The sequence below is a fragment of the Aricia agestis genome, chromosome 20 (genome assembly GCF_905147365.1).
Source record: "Aricia agestis chromosome 20, ilAriAges1.1, whole genome shotgun sequence".
In the NCBI taxonomy this organism is placed as follows: Eukaryota; Metazoa; Arthropoda; class Insecta; order Lepidoptera; family Lycaenidae; genus Aricia; species Aricia agestis.
In genome coordinates this window covers 4,946,577-4,966,752 of record NC_056425.1, presented here as the reverse complement: position 1 = coordinate 4,966,752, position 20,176 = coordinate 4,946,577, and the positions used below count along the sequence as shown (strand labels likewise).

The following is a 20,176-nucleotide window of genomic DNA, read 5'->3' as shown; positions in this document are numbered from 1 at the left end:
CATAGGAACAAATAACTTCTTCGTGCCAGCCCTGCTTAACCCTTTGCGCAATTCACAATACATATCAGGTGTAAGTGGGTCACATGGGGCACAACATTCGTCCCCTACGTCTATCACGGGGGAGACTAGGGGCAGACAATGCGGAACCCCAAAATGTTCATCTAATTGGAGATCAAAGGGAGGCGTGTAGTGTGTATTACTGTATATTAATTCGCTGGATTGGGATGTTGGCGAAACAATGAATATATTATGTACTTATTTTATTTTTATTTATTTATTTTAATGCACAAAACACATTACAATCGAAATGAAATAACATGATAAATACAGTTTATGACCTGGATTGTAAAGTAACATATATGTGCACACTGTTAAAAAAATACATTGCGTTATAAGGACGATTATAGTTATATTTGAGCATAATATTATATTATGTTGAGCTGATGAGTTTCCATGAGTGTAATGATAGAAAGAAATTCACTGAACAGTACTTTAGAGCCTTTAAAGACAGGCGTATAAACATTAATTTTATCATTACTTGTCTGTACAAAAAACCAGCTTAAATATGACTAAAAAGAGTGAAATTGTTATTTTTAACAAAAAATTAAAACCGACTTCCAGGGTAAAAACAATAATAATTTATAATGAACAAAAAAGTGTTAAATAATTCTTACTCTTTAATGTGCCTTATGCATAACTCTCCTAAACCTAAACTATTTCTATGTACACAATCTTCATTATTTTGAAGTCGGTACCAGTATTAAATATTAAAAATATTTTGTTATAGAACTCAGCATTCTTAGCTGGTACCGTCTTCAAAATAATGAAGATTGTGTACATATAAATAGTTTAGGTTTAGGAGAGTTATGCACAAGGCACATTAAAGAGTAAGAATTATTTAACACTTTTTTGTTCATTATAAATTATTATTGTTTTTACCCTGGAAGTCGGTTTTAATTTTTTGTTAAAAATAATAATATAAGCATATTTCAGTTAATTCCTTAAAAAATATCACTTATAAATTATAATATACTAAATTACTAAGTCAGTTCCAGTGTAGCAACTACCCGATTGTTTTTGACGATCACAGAACTATTTGACCGGAATAATACCCCCCCCGGTCATTACCCATCCCTTTGCCCACTATTCAGTGGCTTAGCTTTATAATTAAGACCTCTTTGATTGTGTGCGACTTATGTACTAATCCTACATGGACACTAGCTTAAATGGAAATATAATCTGAGTATTTTGGTCAATTATTGGCAAAACAAAGGCAAGCCTTGCAACTCCGTATAGTTATTATTTGGAAAAGTGAGCGAAAGAATATTCACCTTTTTGCACGAGCAAAATAAAATGTTTGTTACACACAAAACTATTTATCGTATTTTGATGATAATATGTTGCATACAACTTAATACTCAGATTATATTTCCATTTAAGCTAGTATTACCATATTAATTACTAATTTGTTTGGATTTAAGCGCACATAATATTGACTACTTTTCATATCTCAAAATCTATTTATGAGTGTAAAGACGCAACAAAAGTTCGTCTACATATCAAATCTGTCTTTAAATGTTCCTGGGGGACGAAAATTTTGAACTCACTAACTAGTGAGCTATAAGTGATAATGTAAAGTGTACTGTGAACGTAATGAAGTAATGTATCAATCCGGACGGACGGACGGACGGTCGAATTGTGTGTAATTTTTGTGTAAATATGGCGGTTAGCGCGCCCTATCAAAAGCCGGCCGCTGGAAGTTGGGACAGTGTTATGTTAGATGCACCAAGCTACAAAAGTTTTTTAATAGTTAAGTATAGGTCTACCAGGATCTGATGGTAAATTCTGATGGCAGATTTTCAAAAAATATCCTTGATTATTGGACAAATTTTTATATTTGCTTGTTTCAAATACAGAATCAGCCTCTATGAGGAAAAAAGGATCAAAATGTTTTATTCCAATCACCCAGGTATTGCTAGAGTCAATTTCTTTTCTCACTTTTTGCCACCAGATCCTGGTAGACCTATAATTATATTTATTAATTTCTTTGCTATAGAAGATGTTTAACAACCCAAAGGCCATTGAAAGTTGATGAAATTATCAAAATTTTCGAATACAACGCCAAGTAACAAAACACAAGGGTCTATAAGTCGTGTTAATGAGCTCTCAATAGTCAAGTCCACAGAAATAAATCAAGATAGAATGGCTAAGCGGGTGGAGTACGCGTGTTTCAATCTTGCACAAGTGAGCAAGATTTGTTGAACGTTCATTTAGTCAGCGCGCACGTCTCGACTTGATTACACCGGAGCGGTTGTGCAAAAATGCCTCATTGTGCAGTGTCTAATTGTAAAAACAGAATCGAAAGTGAATCGGTCAAAAGGAGGTATTTCTTTCCACGGGTAAGTTATTTGTTCTAACTAAATGCAAAGCAAAAATTTACACTATCGATTCCTTAGCAACGCACGCGCATCGCCGTTCTATCTTGATTTATTTCTGTGGTCAAGTCCTTTAAGGAAGTACCAGAATTTGACTTGTGAGTACCTAAGACTTATAAATCGACTCGTACTTTATAATATTAGAAAAACTGTTTGTTTAGTTTTCTTATTTTTCAGGCCAATTACAACCTAAATAGTAAATAGCCAGCAATCGGAATAGTATTATTTATACTACTAAAACACTCATCTCTTACAATGTAAAAGCTACAAATTTATACGTTCATATCGCTCAGTTAGGGAATCAATCAAGTCTTTGTTCTAGGGCAGTGCCCTCAAGTTAGGAACTACTTTGCTAATTAACAGCTCTTGTAAGGGATTTGGCCCTTTGGAACCAGCTGGTGTAGCCTTTATTGGTTATACAACCAAGGAATAAGAGAATAATTATCTTAAAACTAGAAGACGCCGGTAAAAATAATTTCGCTGTTTAAAAATTCGGACATGAACCGTACTTTTGACCGAGAAAAAATATACTCTACTAGCTGTCCCTGTGAACTTCGTGTCACTTTAAAACCTTCCCTTAACTTCTACGAATATTTTAAGACTAAAATTAGTCCAATCCGTTCAGTCGTTTTCGATTTTTAGCGTTACTAACACATTTGAACATCCATTTTTATATATTATATAGATGATTTTTTCACGGGACGCAAATTATTTAATTCCTCAAATACATTGTGTGATGACTGATGTGTCTGCCATAGTTAAACCATATAAAAATATAAAGTCTGTTACATAAGAAACAATATTACGTAAAATATAAAACATGCTTAGCTAAAGCACCCTACTAACTGTTATTTTACCCTATCATGAAGTTTACAATTTACATTGTATACACAAGTCACTCAGACATTGACTTAATTGCTCGTAAACCCTCAATCACGCGAGTTTCTCTGAACTTTTTTATTAGGTAGCAGTTTAGAGGAAAATGCAGTAAAATACTGTGAAATTAGGGTGATATACCTAATATGCTCGTTGGTTTTTCATGGAAGATATTGTACATTCATCTCTAAAGCCCCTTGGATCTTGGAAATGACTTCGAAAAAAGAATATATTGTGCTGGAAAGAATTCCCGTGTTAACAATTTTGGCTGAATATTTCATAATCCAATGCTTACACGCAAAAATTAAAAAGAAAAAATGTTAATGTCACATCTTTCATAAATCGATCATCTACAGTTACGTACAAATGTGATACAGAATCAACAATTATAAAGTTCATTCACGAACTCGGTACAGTTAGGTACAATCGTGACGAAACGTTTTGTGGATATTGTGTCAATAATGGCTTTTATGATCATCTTGTTATGTCTCCTCTCCACGTACGCTATATGATCTGTGGCTATGATAGACAAGCGATAATGTGTAGATGTGCTATGATCGACCAAAAACTATATCCTGACAACGTAAAAATACAGAAAAATCTATCTATTAAAATAAAAATGAATTTTCAATTTAGTCTCGCTAAAACTCGAGGATGGCTGAACCGATTTGGCTTAATCTAGTCTAGAAATGTTTTGAGGTTTATGTTAGCAGGAAATACGATGGTCACCGGGTTATCTAGTAATTTAAAATAATAATAATTAGAACCTAAAAAAAGTTTTATCCCCACTTATGCTTACCATTGTATAAAACAATACAATTATGCTACAAAAGGGAATGTGGCAAATAAAAAGACACAAGCGCCGCGAGACACACTCAAATTGCCGATAATAATTCAAATCCTGCATTACTGGGGTGCGCGTATAAATAACTGAACTTACGGCGAGATTTACACTTATTGAGTTTACATTTTCATGTATTTAGATGAGGATTGTTGTTACATAATAAACTATTAGTGTCTGTGTAGTGTAAAAGGTAGATTTTGGCCCAAGCCAAAGACTAAGTTTCGGTATTTTAAAATTTCAAATGTTGATTTTTTGGAAAACTTTTTCAATCTGGCATCGGTCTAGATTGTTTTCTGTGTTTCCGAAGAGAAAGAGAACGAACGAGATACCCCGCCAGAGTAGACAGAATGATAGAGTATGCCGACTTAGAACTGATGTTGAAATTTTTAATTTTGACGTATTATGAAGAAAATCGTCGCTAGGGTTGTTAACTTGTTACCTACGAATTTAAAACTATAACATATTCGATGGACGTGTTCCTCTTTGGTCGTTTTGTGTTTTGTGTTTAGGCACATGCGATTAAAATTGTCAGAATACAATTTTGAAATCTTTATTTTAAATATTTAAAAATAAATTATATCAGCCAGCGCGAGGCACATTCCGTTCATAATCCTAGTGAAACCCGACGAATTTGACAGATATTGAAACCTGTCCGTTTCTTTGCAGTCGAACTACTGGTAGTTATGTCTATTGTGATTTGTGACCCCGCGTTCCACTTGACGTTAAAAACGAAACGTCAAAATAGGCATTTTGAGCGTTTTGATAGTTTTTAACGTCAAGTGGACCGCGATGTGACCGGGGGGTAAATAGGTTCAGATCATTCGATTTTTGAAAATTGTTCGATAAGAAATTCAAAGTCGAAATCACCGAACCGAATATGTTGCCAGTGCCATTTTAACTTACCAGGAACAAATCAATTATTCGTCGCTTTTCTATAAGACCTTAATATTCTAGTCAATTAATGCTGAATAGTGTCTAATACGGAGAAAATTATCTTTAATCGCTCGTTAACTATAAAACCTTAACGTAACACCTATTTCACTTCGCAATAAATAATGAATTGTAAAGGGCTTTCACACCGCGATGGCATACGCAGAAAAGTGCGACCCGATAGGCGTTGCGATTTCATACTTCAATTCGTTGTATCAAATTATCATCGGAACTTTTTGTAGGTAATTCTAAAATGCTGATGACTTTACCTTATTTCGTAATGTTTTTGGATGGATAACATTGCAACCATGTTACTAAAAATAATGAGTTTTCGGAAATTGCCATATAATATGGCAATTTCCGGAAACTCGAAGTTTGAAATAATATGGCCCATATTATTTCAAACTTCGAGTTACTTCAAGACAACACTATTATAGTCGTACTACGTACGCAGTACGACCAATTTAAACGGCTAAGTTCTATGCGTAACACATACGTAAATATTATGTATCGCTGGAGCGCTTCACTTAGTGATCCTTGCCAAAACATAACTCGCACAACCATATATATGCATTTTGGGCATTTATAAACGTCTATCTAACTAAAAAAGGAAAGGTAACCCCCGAGAATATTCCTGTAATTGGAAAGTTCTCGGGGCATAATATATGGACGTTTTCAGTTTTCACCCACATCTGCGGCGCACCGCACGCAGTGTGAAAACCCTGAGCCATCAACAATTATCGTTACGACGCGATAACATAAAAATCTTGCATTATAACATGCAAGTAGGTTTATAGTCGCACGAAGGCCTAGCGTATATAGTCTAACAATGGCCTATCAGAATGTCGTATTATCGCATACAACTATACACCTTAAACACCTTGTCCCAGTAAACGGTGATTCAATCGGATGCAATGTATCACGATTCCGATTATTGCTAGCAACAGTAGGCTCGATCGTGGGAATCGCAGACACAGTAGATTTTCAATTGTTATGCGGCAGCCGGATGCCGCTGGGGGATTGATGGGATATTAGCGCAAAATGTTAAAAGCTATTCGTATAGAATATAATATTATACTGATTGCAGTATCTATCAATGTTTTTACGCTAGAGGGAGCACCAACAAAGGCAATAAACGTAAAGTTTTGTTCGACGTTTCACAACGTTTCTGTCAATGAATGTTACAACTTATGGCGGCTGTACTTGTCGAGACACCCCGAGACAGGCCGAGCGCGAGTGTGTACGGCGCTCTCGTCCTCGTCTCGTTGGCTCTCGCGAGGAAAACCAGAGCAAGCATGTACGGCCGAGGAGCTCGGCGAGAGGCTATCGTCGAGTGTGTACAGCCGCCATTACAAAGGACATAGAAATTATCATACAAACCACAGCTTACATCAAGAATATTCCAAAATTCTTGATGCATCAACTTTTAATTGCTAAACACATTCCCATACGAATCTCGTGAATCTCACATGGAGTATGAATATTATCATAACTAGTCGCCCACAGGGCCGGCTAAGCCGCTGATCCCCATTGTTATCCTCCAATTAGCCACTAGCCCCTTCCGCTTGAATACACGTATACGCAGTAACAGTTCAGTACAATTTAGCCACTAACCCCTCTCGCTTGAATAAATACACGCGGTAGCAGCTCAACACAATGGCTATTGACAGTTGCATCAAAATTTGTTGTTATGAGGGTTATTTTGAAATTATCATTGGGGGTTGATGCTGTATTATGAGTACTAACTGCCGATGACAAAATTATAAAATATGTATCTCTATTGTATTATAATGATGTAGTTAAAACAATTTACCAAATAAACAAAGTTCTGTAATTGTAAACAATTGGCAACTAAATATAACAATAGATTAGGACTGAGGTAAAATGTAGTAACTCCTTGTATGTCTGTGGTCAAGCTTTAAGATTAATTATTATTAGTAGACGTTTGGAAGAAATGCAATGGAAAACTTAGACGTAGTACTCCTTGTGTATAAAGAACAAATCCATAAGATAATATTGTGAATTTTGATAAGTTATTTAAACGCAAGCATCCGTCTTATCTTATTACATCTAATAACTAACGGAAGTCAAATATGAATAGAAACCTAACAGTTTCTAATATCTGGAAACGAGAGAGAAAAGGTCTCGTATTTGTCAAATTAAAATGAATCCTTTTAGAAACTAAAAAAAAATAACGTTGATTAAATGAACATAAAACAAAGGCAATAGACAAATTATTGTAGCCAAACATCCGTTTTTAACAATCTACGTAAGGAAACGAAACAACTTCCACTTCCCTGCGGCAAAAGCTAGTTATCACCCAGCGATAGGCATAAGATCGGTGTCAATAGGGGATCAAGCGCTCGCCCATCACTCTGTCAGCCCACGATTAATCACCAGGCGTTTTCGATTAGCGCCGGGGAAGCACCAATTATATGGCGAGTTTGTTTTTAACTATTGTTTTTTAATATAGTCTGGAATATTGTTTTTAATATAATCGGTAAAAGGGGTTGCATTTTACAAAGAAGTGATCCGATCCAGCGCTGGATTGCGACTGGAATAATGGAAACGGGCACTGGAATGCACTGGATTTCATTCTATGGCAGGCGGAGATTTCGGGAAAATTATTGATATTGTGATAATATTGGTTACAAATTAGAATATGTTCAGATGTAATTTGTAATAAATATGCAATGTATGTTATGTATTTATCGTATTTTATTATTCATCGATGTCAATTGTCAACCATCTTGTATTTCTTCATATTAACCACTAACCCCTTTTTACACGATTACTTTAAAAAACCCTTCTAATTTGCTGCTTACATCACCTATAAAACTTATTCTCCATTTTTTAGGAAAAAATATACTTTTAGAAGGTGTATTTTCAATTAGACCTTTTGCTTACTACTTTAAAGTTTTAAGGAATTAGTTCAACCATTAAGCAAAGCGAATTTCCTTCCATTTTCTCCTCAATTAAAGAACGTCACTTTAAACAAAGGCTATATAACTGTAATTTCTTTGTTACCATCACTAATGACGCTATGCAAATTTCTCTATTATCTATTAAAGAGGCAGGAAGCGTTAAATGGTGTTTCGATGTCCCGACGTGTCGCCTAAGTGGTCCGATGTAGGTAAACGTATATGTCAACATATATGCCAACGTATATGTCAACATAGTATGTCATAGTGCGGCGCTCGGACCGGATAACTTGTGTGCTTAACGGGCGTTTTATGAATGAAAGTGTTTGGTCAGATTCTATTAATGAGTGTTTGAAATGCGATAAAGAGATGAAATAGGGAAAAAAGGTCGTACTTATTAATCTTTTTAGATGCTCAATAATATGTGGGGTTTCAAAATTGTTTAATGTAAAAACTATTGCTGCCCCTATATGGTCTTCTAGGTCTAGCGCAAAAAATAATGAGAAACAAAGGCAAAAAAAAACATACATCGAATATAGAACCTCCTCCTATTTGGAAGTCGGTTAAGAAACACTTGCCGGACCTTTAGGAAATTCATTTATCACTCTGCTTGGTATGGTGTCGCCATAAAGTTAATATACCTAGCGGAATATAGCAACAATCTCGAGCTGTCAAACGAAACCGAAATTGGTTTCATCTGTGTGTAAAAATATGTGTACGTATACACTTACACAAGCATGATTGAATATGATTTCTATGAGATTAAATTGTCAACGTGCGGCACGTGCCGACTGGACGTCATAAAAAGAGTGCTGCTGTCATGTATCACACGTCTCTTTTTACCATGCAGTGTTACTGATAGTGACATCTCTCTTGCTCAGGCCTTTGTTTCTCTATTTCGCTAGGTATATTAACTTTATGGGTATCCCTAAAGCGCTGGTTGTAAGTATTGTGAACGGAAAAAATCTTAAGTTTTGTGCCGTTATCGTTACTGTCATGTTGTGTCAAATATTGTTGTTAGTTGTAATAAGGCTATAATAGCCTGAACATCATAGTCACTATAACACCAACGGTGACAAACGAAGGCATATTATGACTAAGTGCCGGATATACTTGCCATTACTGTCAATGTCACGCAAGATATGGGGAGGAAGGGGGTACATCCTCTTCAAGAGGGGAGTAAGTGCGGGTGCAATCTAGAAATTATGCTATATCAATGTGTCATTACTACTGAGTAAGTACCGCATTCTTGTGTTTTCCGCTGTATGTCAATGATATGATGCAGTTTCCGGCATTTATATTCCAGAAAAATTTATCCTCCGTTAGCTTAAAAAAAAAACCCTGGGGGAGGCCTTTGCCCAGCAGTGGGATAGCATAGGCTAGCAAAAAAAAACTTAAATTTTATCTCAATAAAGCCTTAGCATGCTTAGCGTAGTCGTCATAGAAAAGGTTACTTCCTAGGGTAGATAAGACAAAGTAATAGTTTCACAAAAGGAATCTGTCACTATTCAATATCCGCCGCACTCACAGACAAATATTAATTACCTTAGGACATGCCTTAACCTCACCAATTCCTGGTAAGTGACGAATAGGCTATTCACAACTTTTTTGACAGATTCTCCACTGTCAAGTCAATTGGCGGATAGCCTATTCGTCACTTGTCAGGAAGTGGTGAAACAGGCCCTTAATGTAATTAAATGAAGATTTTGACACCATTGATCTGTCAAACTTTTAATTAAATTGAAGTTTAATCATCAATAAATGTCTCTGAGTACGGTAGTTACTCCCCAAATACTGTCAGTGTTTCCATTCCTTTGTTTCCTTCATCATCCTTTTATTTATTCTTTGGCGATGCCAAGCCTGCTGACTTCTAGCTTCTAGTAGCTAATTTATATGTGAGAATAATTTGTAATTGGAATACCAAGTGCTGCCCGCATGTCCGACGCAGGTGGCGGCGCATGCGCATGCGCAGTAGCCCGCGTCATTTTACTAAACTATAACGGACTTTTCTCATACTTAAGCTATAGTAAGTGTGAATAAACAGTTTAAGTTAGTACCAAAAGATACAGTTAATTATAACTATTGGAATGATTTCAAAAGTAACAATCAACTCCACCAATTTGCCTTAAAGTAATCACCTAATTCAGATTAAAATGAGGTACTTTTTTTTCAGTTTATATTTTCGTCTTAACTTTTGACCTTTGGCATAAATACCATTCTTATTTGGATAAAGGATGTGTCACTTAGGTTGGGTTCCACCAACTAACTTTAACTATAACTGCAACTTTAACTATAACTTTAACTACAATGCAAAATGTCAGATCTTTGGTTAAAGTTAAAAATGGGTGCCATCAAGAAGCCATATTTAACCATAACCATAGAGCTCGACAAGGTTTCAAATGCACGTGGCGAAAAAAGGAACTAACGCTGTCATCATACAAAAACGCCATTTTTGACAGTTTTGCTTTACCAGCAGCGCCCACGTTCATTTTATAATCTTGTTGGACCAGCTATCATCTGTCAATTTCTCTGGTCAAAGTTAAGGTTAAAGTTAAAGCTAAATTTTGCCTTAACCATAACCATAACTTTAACCACGCCTCTGCTGCAACCACACCCTTAACAGACTAGTTGATCAGATCTGCTCCAACATTTTACTGACAAACCAAAAAGTTACAATCAACTCTTTAGTTATCTCCAACTCCAAACACTCAACTGATTCTTGCAACTGACATTTAGTTACTGTATTACTGTTTTTATTATTATTAACGTATTTTTCTTTTGTTTCAGCTTTACGAGATAAACGATGATCCACAGAGGAAGGAGTTTCTGGACGATCTGTTCGCCTTCATGCAGAGAAGAGGTAAGTGCATCTTTGATTTAGAATAAAATAAGAACTATGGTGCTATTTAATACGGCTGTTTTGAGTATGTCATTTTTTATTAGGGTCAGGTAATAAGAAGCCTAGCTTGTTGTATTGATTCAATAAAAAATTAGGAGAAATCGCATTATTAAGTGGAGATGTCTTCTGAATTTGGCTGAAGTCTTTGATACATTTTTTTGAGTTGCCCTATTTATTATTCACAGATAATATACACTTTTCATGCACTTGTTCCACGGAACTTGTTTCCAGTGCATGAAAAGTGTATATTATTACTGTGAAACATGAATTTCCACCAAGAAGTGACGGTACATTCAATATCATGATATATTTATTATTGTCAATGGAAATTTTAAAGTACGAAGACTTTTAATGTAAAAGCACGTAAAAGTACGGTAAATAGATATTTTTACCGTGGTTAAGGTTAGTAATATAGCTTAATTAAGTGTTCCTTATTGATACTAAAATAACCGTAAAACAGCTATGTAACTTAACAAGTTGTTATTAATTAAACCTTCAACATTTTTATTTAGTCAAAGATCTATAATATGAAGAGCGAGACTTACAATGTACCAATAAATCACGGTAATCTCGGTCTTATTATTGTATGATAAATTCCCGATTGATATAACTTGTAATTTATCATTGATCCAAATGATCTATACACGATCCGGCCGAATTGCGATGGACCCTGCGCGTGACGCGGGCGGAGTGCGCGGGAGGTCTCATTTAAATGGCCTCTGATATTGATCGGATGTGTATTAGACCAAGAGCCGACGGTTAAATGTTTTATGAATATTTTTGTAAGATGGTTACTTGGAGAACCTGAATATCACTTAAAATTTTCGTCAAATTTGATCCTAAATGATATTAAATAGTAAAGAAAACTAATTATATTTCGCGGGTGCGTTTACTTTAATAATTTATTTAGCACTCAGTTATTCATAAAACAAGACAAAATTGTATAGTCCCGATTTTTTTGCATAAAACAATATAATTTGAGTAATTTTATTTTTTAAACACGACTCCAAAAGTGAAAAAATACAAACAATGAAGTCTCAGTTATACGATAATTTCTAATTTAGATTAAAACAAACTCCACGTCAATACAGCAAGTAAAACCGACGTGGGCTCTTGGACTATACTAAACAGATTGGTGTACTGATAAGATGTCGTGATTGACGACTGGCTGTATGAGATATTATATGTAATTAGCTGGGTATTAGTGCCTTGATTATTCCTATGTCAGCTGCTATCTACAGATGTACGTGGCATGTAAGTACAGGGTGGTTACAAACTATGACGATACGTTATAATGTTGTTATAGTAAAAAAAAGGCTTTAAAAATGTTAGTGAGTATCAAAAATATAATGCAAAAATATTATAAATTTAACAGCCGGTTTTAATAAATATAATGCAAAAATATTATAAATTTAACGCTAAATCACAAATGCATATTGCGGTGGATTTGGCATTTGCAACAAGACATGTTTTGTATGAAGACAAAATGAATAGGTAGCTGTCAAAAAAACTGGGGGTGACTGAAACAAAATTATTATAAATTGTTGATGAGGATACTCCAACATAAACAAAAATCATCCCAAAGTTCGTGTGGCAAAAAAAAAGTCATAATTTTGTCGACTAGTGTAATTATTGATATTTCAATCGAAACCGACTATAACTACACAAAAGATAACGAAACACGATTCAAAATAGGGGTGCAAAGTCAAATGGATGAGTTGCCCCAATAGAGCAAGAACCTTTTGACCCAAAATACAACTTAATCCCAACAGGTCTGACCACAGATAAAATTCAACATTTGAGTAATATTAATTGGATGGGGATATGCTAATCCCACAATTAGCCCCAGAATTTACTTTTGACCCAATCCTTCCCGAATCAAAACCGGTTGATGCTGTTTCATCCAAAATTGATATAAACAATGTCAATAGGAAACAGGAAAGAGTATAACGGCAAAGTTTAAATAGAATTTAGGATAACGACATTGTAGATTCAAATAATCGAATATTCTGACAAATTGTGTCGCTGAACTTTAGTGGAATATACTTTTTTATTTTTGTAATTCGGAGATAGAAGATTGCGCTTTGAATGTGGCAACGAGTGTGGGAATTCGCCCAAACATATCAATAGCTATCATTGTTGCATCTAAATATCATAATAGAAATAATTATGAGATCGACGATAGCTCCGGGCGATCACATCCCGCGCTTTTGATTGATAACTCTATCTGTCTCGCTCTAACAATTCCTCATTCAAATCTTTTGTTTTTTTACTGGCCAGTATTTGTACGCAGTTAATTAAACAAAATCTAAGTCTTTGGTTTAGTTTATGGGTATTTAAAGCGCATTTTGTCTTTTAAACGTGTGTGGCATTAATGAAGATGATGTAAACGACAAAATTAATGACTTGATCTTGTCGGCTTCCATATTTAATTTTAATCCGAAATAAATCGCCGAAGTAATAAAAGATGAAATTAATTTTACGATGACAATATTTATTACGTGTCCTAATTTATTCCCACAAGATTCCTTCAAAACGCCCGAACCGAGAGAATTAACTATAAATTAGTCGTGTCTCTTGGTCTAGTTTCATAAATTCATGTCCAGATTGTCATAATCGAAATACATTCCATTAAATTACAATTTACAAAAGATGGACGTCATCTGCAAAAATTATGCAACATGTTTTGAACAATGTTTTGAAAAAATTTTGTATTCACATTTTTCATAATGTAATGTTTGATTCATGTTCTGTTTGATTCTATAAAAGCATTCTATTAACTATTTCTCCATTTGTAATCAATAAAAGGTGTTTAAGTGTATCAAAAGCCTATCAGAAATCGACGTTTGCGCGCGCTAAATTTAGCGTGTCCATTCAAAATTATTTACCTCCTTTCTAAAATTTTCATTCTTATGTCATTGTCATAAAGGTCCAGCCAGAGGCAAAATATGTCCGGACGGTTTGTTTCTTGTCCGTTTAATAGTCGTACACGATCATGGCGGGCGATCGCTCTTATCTTGTCCGTAATAAATTATTATTCAATTTATCACCTCGAAACACAGCCAATAAACTTCTGCTTGTTATTACGCAGGCGATAACAGAAGTTATTTTTCTGTTAACAATATCTAGAACGAAATTGATTTCAATAATGATACGCTTAATCGAATGCAAGTTTATTCGTGTGAAGTTGGCTGCGGGTGGCCATGTTATGTAACGGAGTTATTGCGAAGTTCAGACTGCTTTGTTTATATCGAAGATTTGGCCAGGACAAGTTTCTCTGACTTCAACTTACTGTTCCTTTATTTGCTAATTTCTGCGTTTATATATTTTTACTTTAAATTATTCTTTATTTAAAAATTGTAAAATGATTTCGAAGTAAACATGATTTCTGTTAATTTCGTATTTCCTTCGGGTGTCATGGTTTTAATTACTGGAATTAATTTATCCTTAAGTTCTCCATCAGTCTGATCTGGTATTAATAATGTTTTATCATTTATTATCGCGGTGAGTAATGAAAACCGGCCCCGCCCAGCCTTCGCCGCACTTTGTCTTCATCAACCTTCTAAATTGTAATCTAGCATTTTTTATTTTTAATCAATCATCGAGATTTCGAGGATAATCGATGTTTAGTTCAATCAGTCATTTAAATTGAACAATTTCGGCATTTTAAGATAGGGTTAGGTTTTTGTTTGCAAGACTATATAAGAAAATATTTAACATCTTAATTTAGAGCATTCTATTCTTATTTCCTTCTCGTCTTTTTGTCATCAACCCTATTTAAACATAAAGCACTGTTTCAATTTCCTCATTATCAAGACCTCTATTGTTATTCAGTAAGAGCTCACTAACACATTCATTTCATGATTAATTATGTGTTTAATCGTTATAAGATGTAGTGCTAACAACCTCGAGAGTTCATCCATAGTAATTTCAATTCTATTCCTCGATGTTATAGCTTAGTTTTGCGTAATCGTAGATTAGATTAAAGAGTTGATGTATCAAACTTTTTTCTCGCTCATTGAAGATCTTTGGAGGTTTAATTGGGGTTTTAACTGGCTTGCGGTTAATTCGATTTTGGTCTTCAACCATTTGTTTATGTCTGCTTAGCCTCATGAGTGTTAATCTCGGCTTGATTGATTGCATCTGAATCTGATTCTTTTGAGGCTATTATGATTCCGATTGATTGTTATATTGAACTTTACCTTTAGAGTTATAATTGTTCATAATGATGGTATTTTCTTAATGTATTTTCACTTTTTATAATCGATTTTCCTACTCTTTAGTTTTTATTTCCAAAGTTTCTTAGCCCATCAATCCCCAAGCACCCGGCACCCGGCTGTTGCATAACAATTGAAAATCTATTGTGTCTGCGATTCCCGCGATCGAGGTATGAATCGATTATTATCATCAGCTTTATGATTTATTTTAAAATAAGTAATTAACATTTTTGTACATTTTTTTGACATAAAAATTTAATTACTTATGTGTGCATTATCCGAACTAGAAGAATTTTTACACTACTTAGCTATAATATGTCTTACTATACTTGTATTAGCTCATGTCATGCTATTCTACTCAGCTGGATACAGTAGCTTCTGATAAGCTACTGCGTCCGACCAGTAGCTTATTAAGATTTATTGTAATCATAGACTTGATCCATTAATTCATTTACATATTCATTCGTTCATTCATTATTCATGCATCCATTGTATGTAGATATATTAAATACTACTTAAGATGAATCCATTAGGGAAAAGAATTGAGTATCCACTTATAAATTTAATTCTTAATCGGAATTAAATGATCAGAAATTAATCGTTTGTTACTGACAAGTTTATAGGACCAAAATTTATAGCACGCTGTATCATTTATCAATTTCAAATTAAGTTTAAAAGAATCTGTTAGTAAAGAGGTATGTTTAAGGTATTATAAAATGCTACATAGTTAATACCTTCTTTTCCTTGTTAATTTAAATATTCTAAACTAATTCTTTTATGTATTCCTGTATAATTCGATTCAAAAATAAATTTTAGCCCGGCCGCACATTGTCCGAAATTTCTGATCAGAAACAGTTGAACGTCCGCGCTGTCTCTTACATTTTGTACTGAGCCGAGTGAGCTCGAACTCGCCGGAAGGATATTTCGGATAGTGTGCGGGGTGGCGGTCCGGCGAAATTCAACTGTTTCTGATCAGAATTCGGACAATGTGCGGCCGGGCTTAAAGTTCTAAAATCAAATAAGTCGTGTTGTTCATTCGACACACTGTTACTGTAAATAACTGCATTAATGATGTCCATGATACAGGGAAGAAGATTAATGACGTCACAGGAACGTCAGATATTGAAATTCCACATCACTCACCCCCATGATATGCTAAATAGAGTTTATTTCCGGTTAGGTTTGTCGTCGTTGTCGTCTGTTTGTTATGTTTGATGTATAGCTAAGTCACAGCCAGGTTAATATAGTTCATGCGTTTTTTTTATTAAAATATTTTCCGAAATCATAAATTTTATATCTCTTTTCATACAATACATTAGACTAAATACTATGGGCGATAAGGTGATAAATGATAATTTTATGTGTTATAGAAGTAAACTTGGCACTCCCTGTTTCTACACGGTTTCAAGCGATTTTCTCTCTTTCGCCAATCATTCGAAAAAAACTTATCAACACAAGATACTTCTTCAATATTATATTAAAAATAATCTCTTCAAGAGTCAACAAACTATAAGCATTATTTAGAACGTAAATAGAGAGAAAGAGAGTCCCAATAAAGTATCACTAGCGTTATACAGGGTGTACGTGTGATAAATCGCTAAACACGTGGATATTGTGTCGGTCATCTCGCGCCAATAACGCCGCGCCAGTCATGCAGCGAACGTGGTGTATGTTGCAGGAGGAAGCGGGAAACTTTTTATTTATTAGGAGGCAAACGATCAAACATGTCATCTGATAGAAAGCAAACTACTGCTGGATCACAAGATCTACAGGTGCGTTTGCTGGCTTCTTGAAGGTTTGCAGGTCGTATTGGTTCGGAAATACTGCTGGCTACGGTTCGTTCCAGAGTTCGTTCGTTCGTTTTCTATCCGACTGCGCTAAGAGGGCTATGTTTTCCAAGTGTTTGGCACGCTTTAGACATTCAAAGGCCAGCTCAATTTGAGCTTGAGAGGAATCAATAATCATAAGATTTTGAAGTTAATCTTAGTAGTAAGAGCGCTCCTTAAAAAATGTCAAGTTGTTTTTTTGCATACGATCGAAGCAAAGTTTTGTCCGCATTACATTTGGAACTTTCCTTTTTACTACTTTTTTTTTAAATTACGTTCAGAAAAGATGTGAAAAAAATTTACTCTGAATAAAAAAAAATTGAGTTTGAGTTTGAAACTCCGCGATTTTATGATTTCAACGTCATTGAACATTAGATTAAACAAACTGTATTGTCTTAGCTGCGTCAAACGTACGTTGTAGAACAAGTACGTAGAGGCAATTCATGATTACTAACATTTACGTATGATGTACTACCACGAAAGTCTGTGACGTGAATTAGCAAACCGATATTTGCATTGCATATTTTATAAGACAGTTAGGTACCTGCAACGCGTCTGCCCATAACTTGCACCATCGCTCCAGAAGCCCGGTATGCTGATGTTTGGCCAGGGAATGAATGAGTCGGAAACTCAACGATCCTTCCCATCCCATCTAAATACCAAAAAAGTTGGTCCCATAAGGGACCAACTTTTTTGGTATTTAGATAAAACACCCTATATAAAGTCAATCCTTTTTGGATGTTTCGTAAAAAATTACCGCCTTAAGAGTCTGAGTGTCATCGCAGTTCTCATACAAAAGTAATACCAAGATAATTTGCCATACGAAAATATTTACTATATTTGAGTTATTATTCAGCTTAAGATAGGAATTACCTAGGTTCCTGTACAAAGATTCACTGCAAAATATTTACATACCAAAAATATGAACGATTACAATATTTACATACTAAATTGTAATCGTTCATATTTTTTGGTATGTAAATATTTTATAAATATTTTATTGATGAAATTGTAAAAAATAAAGTTTATATGACAAATACTTGAAAGTCGTTAAAATATTATACTATGTACTTATATGTTACCTTTGTGATTAACATAACATTAAACATATAACATTAATGTGCTCATGACAAAGATATAGTTCGCAAATCACTAGTAATCTGACAAAACTATTTGCAAATACATGTCAAAAACGTATACAGAGTGTTACAAAAACGACAACTTGCGCTTAATTTTTTTTACAAAAAAAAATAATCATAAGATCACCGTTTTATAAAACGTTCTTTTTATAAATTTTATATCATGCAATCTATGATGTATTTTCGTCGTGTTTATGAAAAATGTGTAAGACATTTCTCGCATAGCGTGTCGAGCATCAAACGCGCAGCTGTTACGGCCGGCAAATCAAATTTATATCAATCAACGTTATCTTGATCGTGTATAATCTTAATTGTGTTAATAGCTTGTACAAATATACAGTTTTTAAATATTATATTCTTCATCATGTTTATTATTGAAAATTAAGTACAAATAAATAGCATTTGTTTGATGATTAATTTTGTTAATAATTGGAATGGAGTACTATATCCACTATATATAATATTAAGGCTGAAGATTTTTCCCTTTTACTTGGGCTTAGAATGATGCTGATAGCAATTATTATAATTAGGCAATCCTTAAAACATTATTCATGTGTTTAAAATTTTAATAGCTTTGAGTAATTACAACTATAATGATCTATTTAGCTGTTAATCTCGAGTCGCCTAACGCCATTTAGATAATAAACACCACAATTATTTAGAAATGGATCACGCTAGCTCACGTTTAGATATTATCATATCCCGGTTTCTCTTTTAATCTTTACTTAGACAACGTTTAGTAACTATTTTTAAACATTAACGATTGAATACTGGTATGAAGAATAAAATCAATGTTAAAAAAATCAAAAAGTCTGTAGGCACCATGTATGTGTGAATGTGCGAGTGTCAGCAGTTTTGTGTCTGGGAGGCGATGTATGCGATGCGAGAGACGACGGGCAGTCACTGCATGAGGCCTTGTCTGAATGAACGGGTATTAGTTTTGGGATAATAAAGGCCAAGTTTAATATCACCAATTGGTTTTACTAGTGCATAGACTTCAAGTCCAAAGAATTGTATTCAATTGTCCACGTAACATCTAAGTCATCGATTTTTATGGAACTCTACAAGTTTATGTAACATAGATTTATACAAAAATATGGCTGATAAAATTCTATAAATATTTTTATTTGCTCTTTTTATTCTTGTGTTAACTCTCAATAAAAGTCTCTTTGATCCGGTAACAATAGAGCGTGTTTATCTTAATATGAGAATTCATTGTTACATTATAATTAGAACGAAACATTCTACGAGGCGTCGAAAATAGATTGTACAGTGAAGTATAGTGTATGGTGTGATTATTTCGCTGTGTTGATTAAAGTGAAGTATTTATAGCGTAAGGACCTGATCGGTACAGAAGCTATCAAAGAAACAAAGATAAATGTGACTTTTGAAAAGACCATAATTTCCATTTTTATTTAATTGAAAATTCCTAGGGCATCGTTTCTGACGATTGAGAGTGCGTAAGACGGATGTAGACTAGATTGGCGGCGCTACGTAGAGTAATAATATCCTCTTTTTTACCCTGTGGCAAAAATGTTTGTCTGCGTTCTTGTTTTTTTTTTCATTTCTGCCTGTCACTCCCAAAGTTCAACCCTTTTTTTTTTTTACAAAAAAAGGTGAATTTGTAACATACACTACTACTCTTTACTCGCAAATTTTATTGCGTTCGATTTTTAAATTTCAAAGATGCTTACATAATGAGTATTCCCACTATCCTCCATCAAGTGGTGCATCAATCAAACATTTAATATTTATCGTTGGTTAGCTCATCAGAGCGGGCGTTTTGCGTATTTTTAATCCCCATTAATACAAGTCCATATAGAACGGCGCGTTTACAGTGATTAATTGTGGTAATATATTAGATTTTCGCTTATAATTATAACGATATAGTACGTTGAACTGTATTAAGATCATTACGGTGGTAAAACAATAAGTTATAAGGAAATCATTTAAGATTTTTAGTAGGTGTAATTCTAGAATGTTGAAGGTTCTAATAGCAGCCTGCATATTCATCTCAATAGTGCTAGATGACCCGGTAAACTTTGTATCACTTCCTTTCTAATATTATGAACCTTCCCTAGACTTCCAT

At 34.3% G+C, this 20,176-nt stretch overlaps 1 protein-coding gene across 3 annotated transcripts in view; it reads left to right on the top strand.

Moving 5' to 3' along the window:
• The window catches only part of LOC121737308 (protein dead ringer), a 129,914-nt gene that overhangs the window by 69,815 nt on the left and 39,923 nt on the right, over window positions 1-20,176 (top strand). For all 3 annotated transcript variants that reach the window (XM_042128948.1, XM_042128947.1, XM_042128946.1), the window contains one exon: window positions 10,794-10,866. In XM_042128948.1, the coding sequence (XP_041984882.1) occupies window positions 10,794-10,866 (73 nt within the window). The remainder of the gene's footprint in view (window positions 1-10,793; window positions 10,867-20,176) is intronic.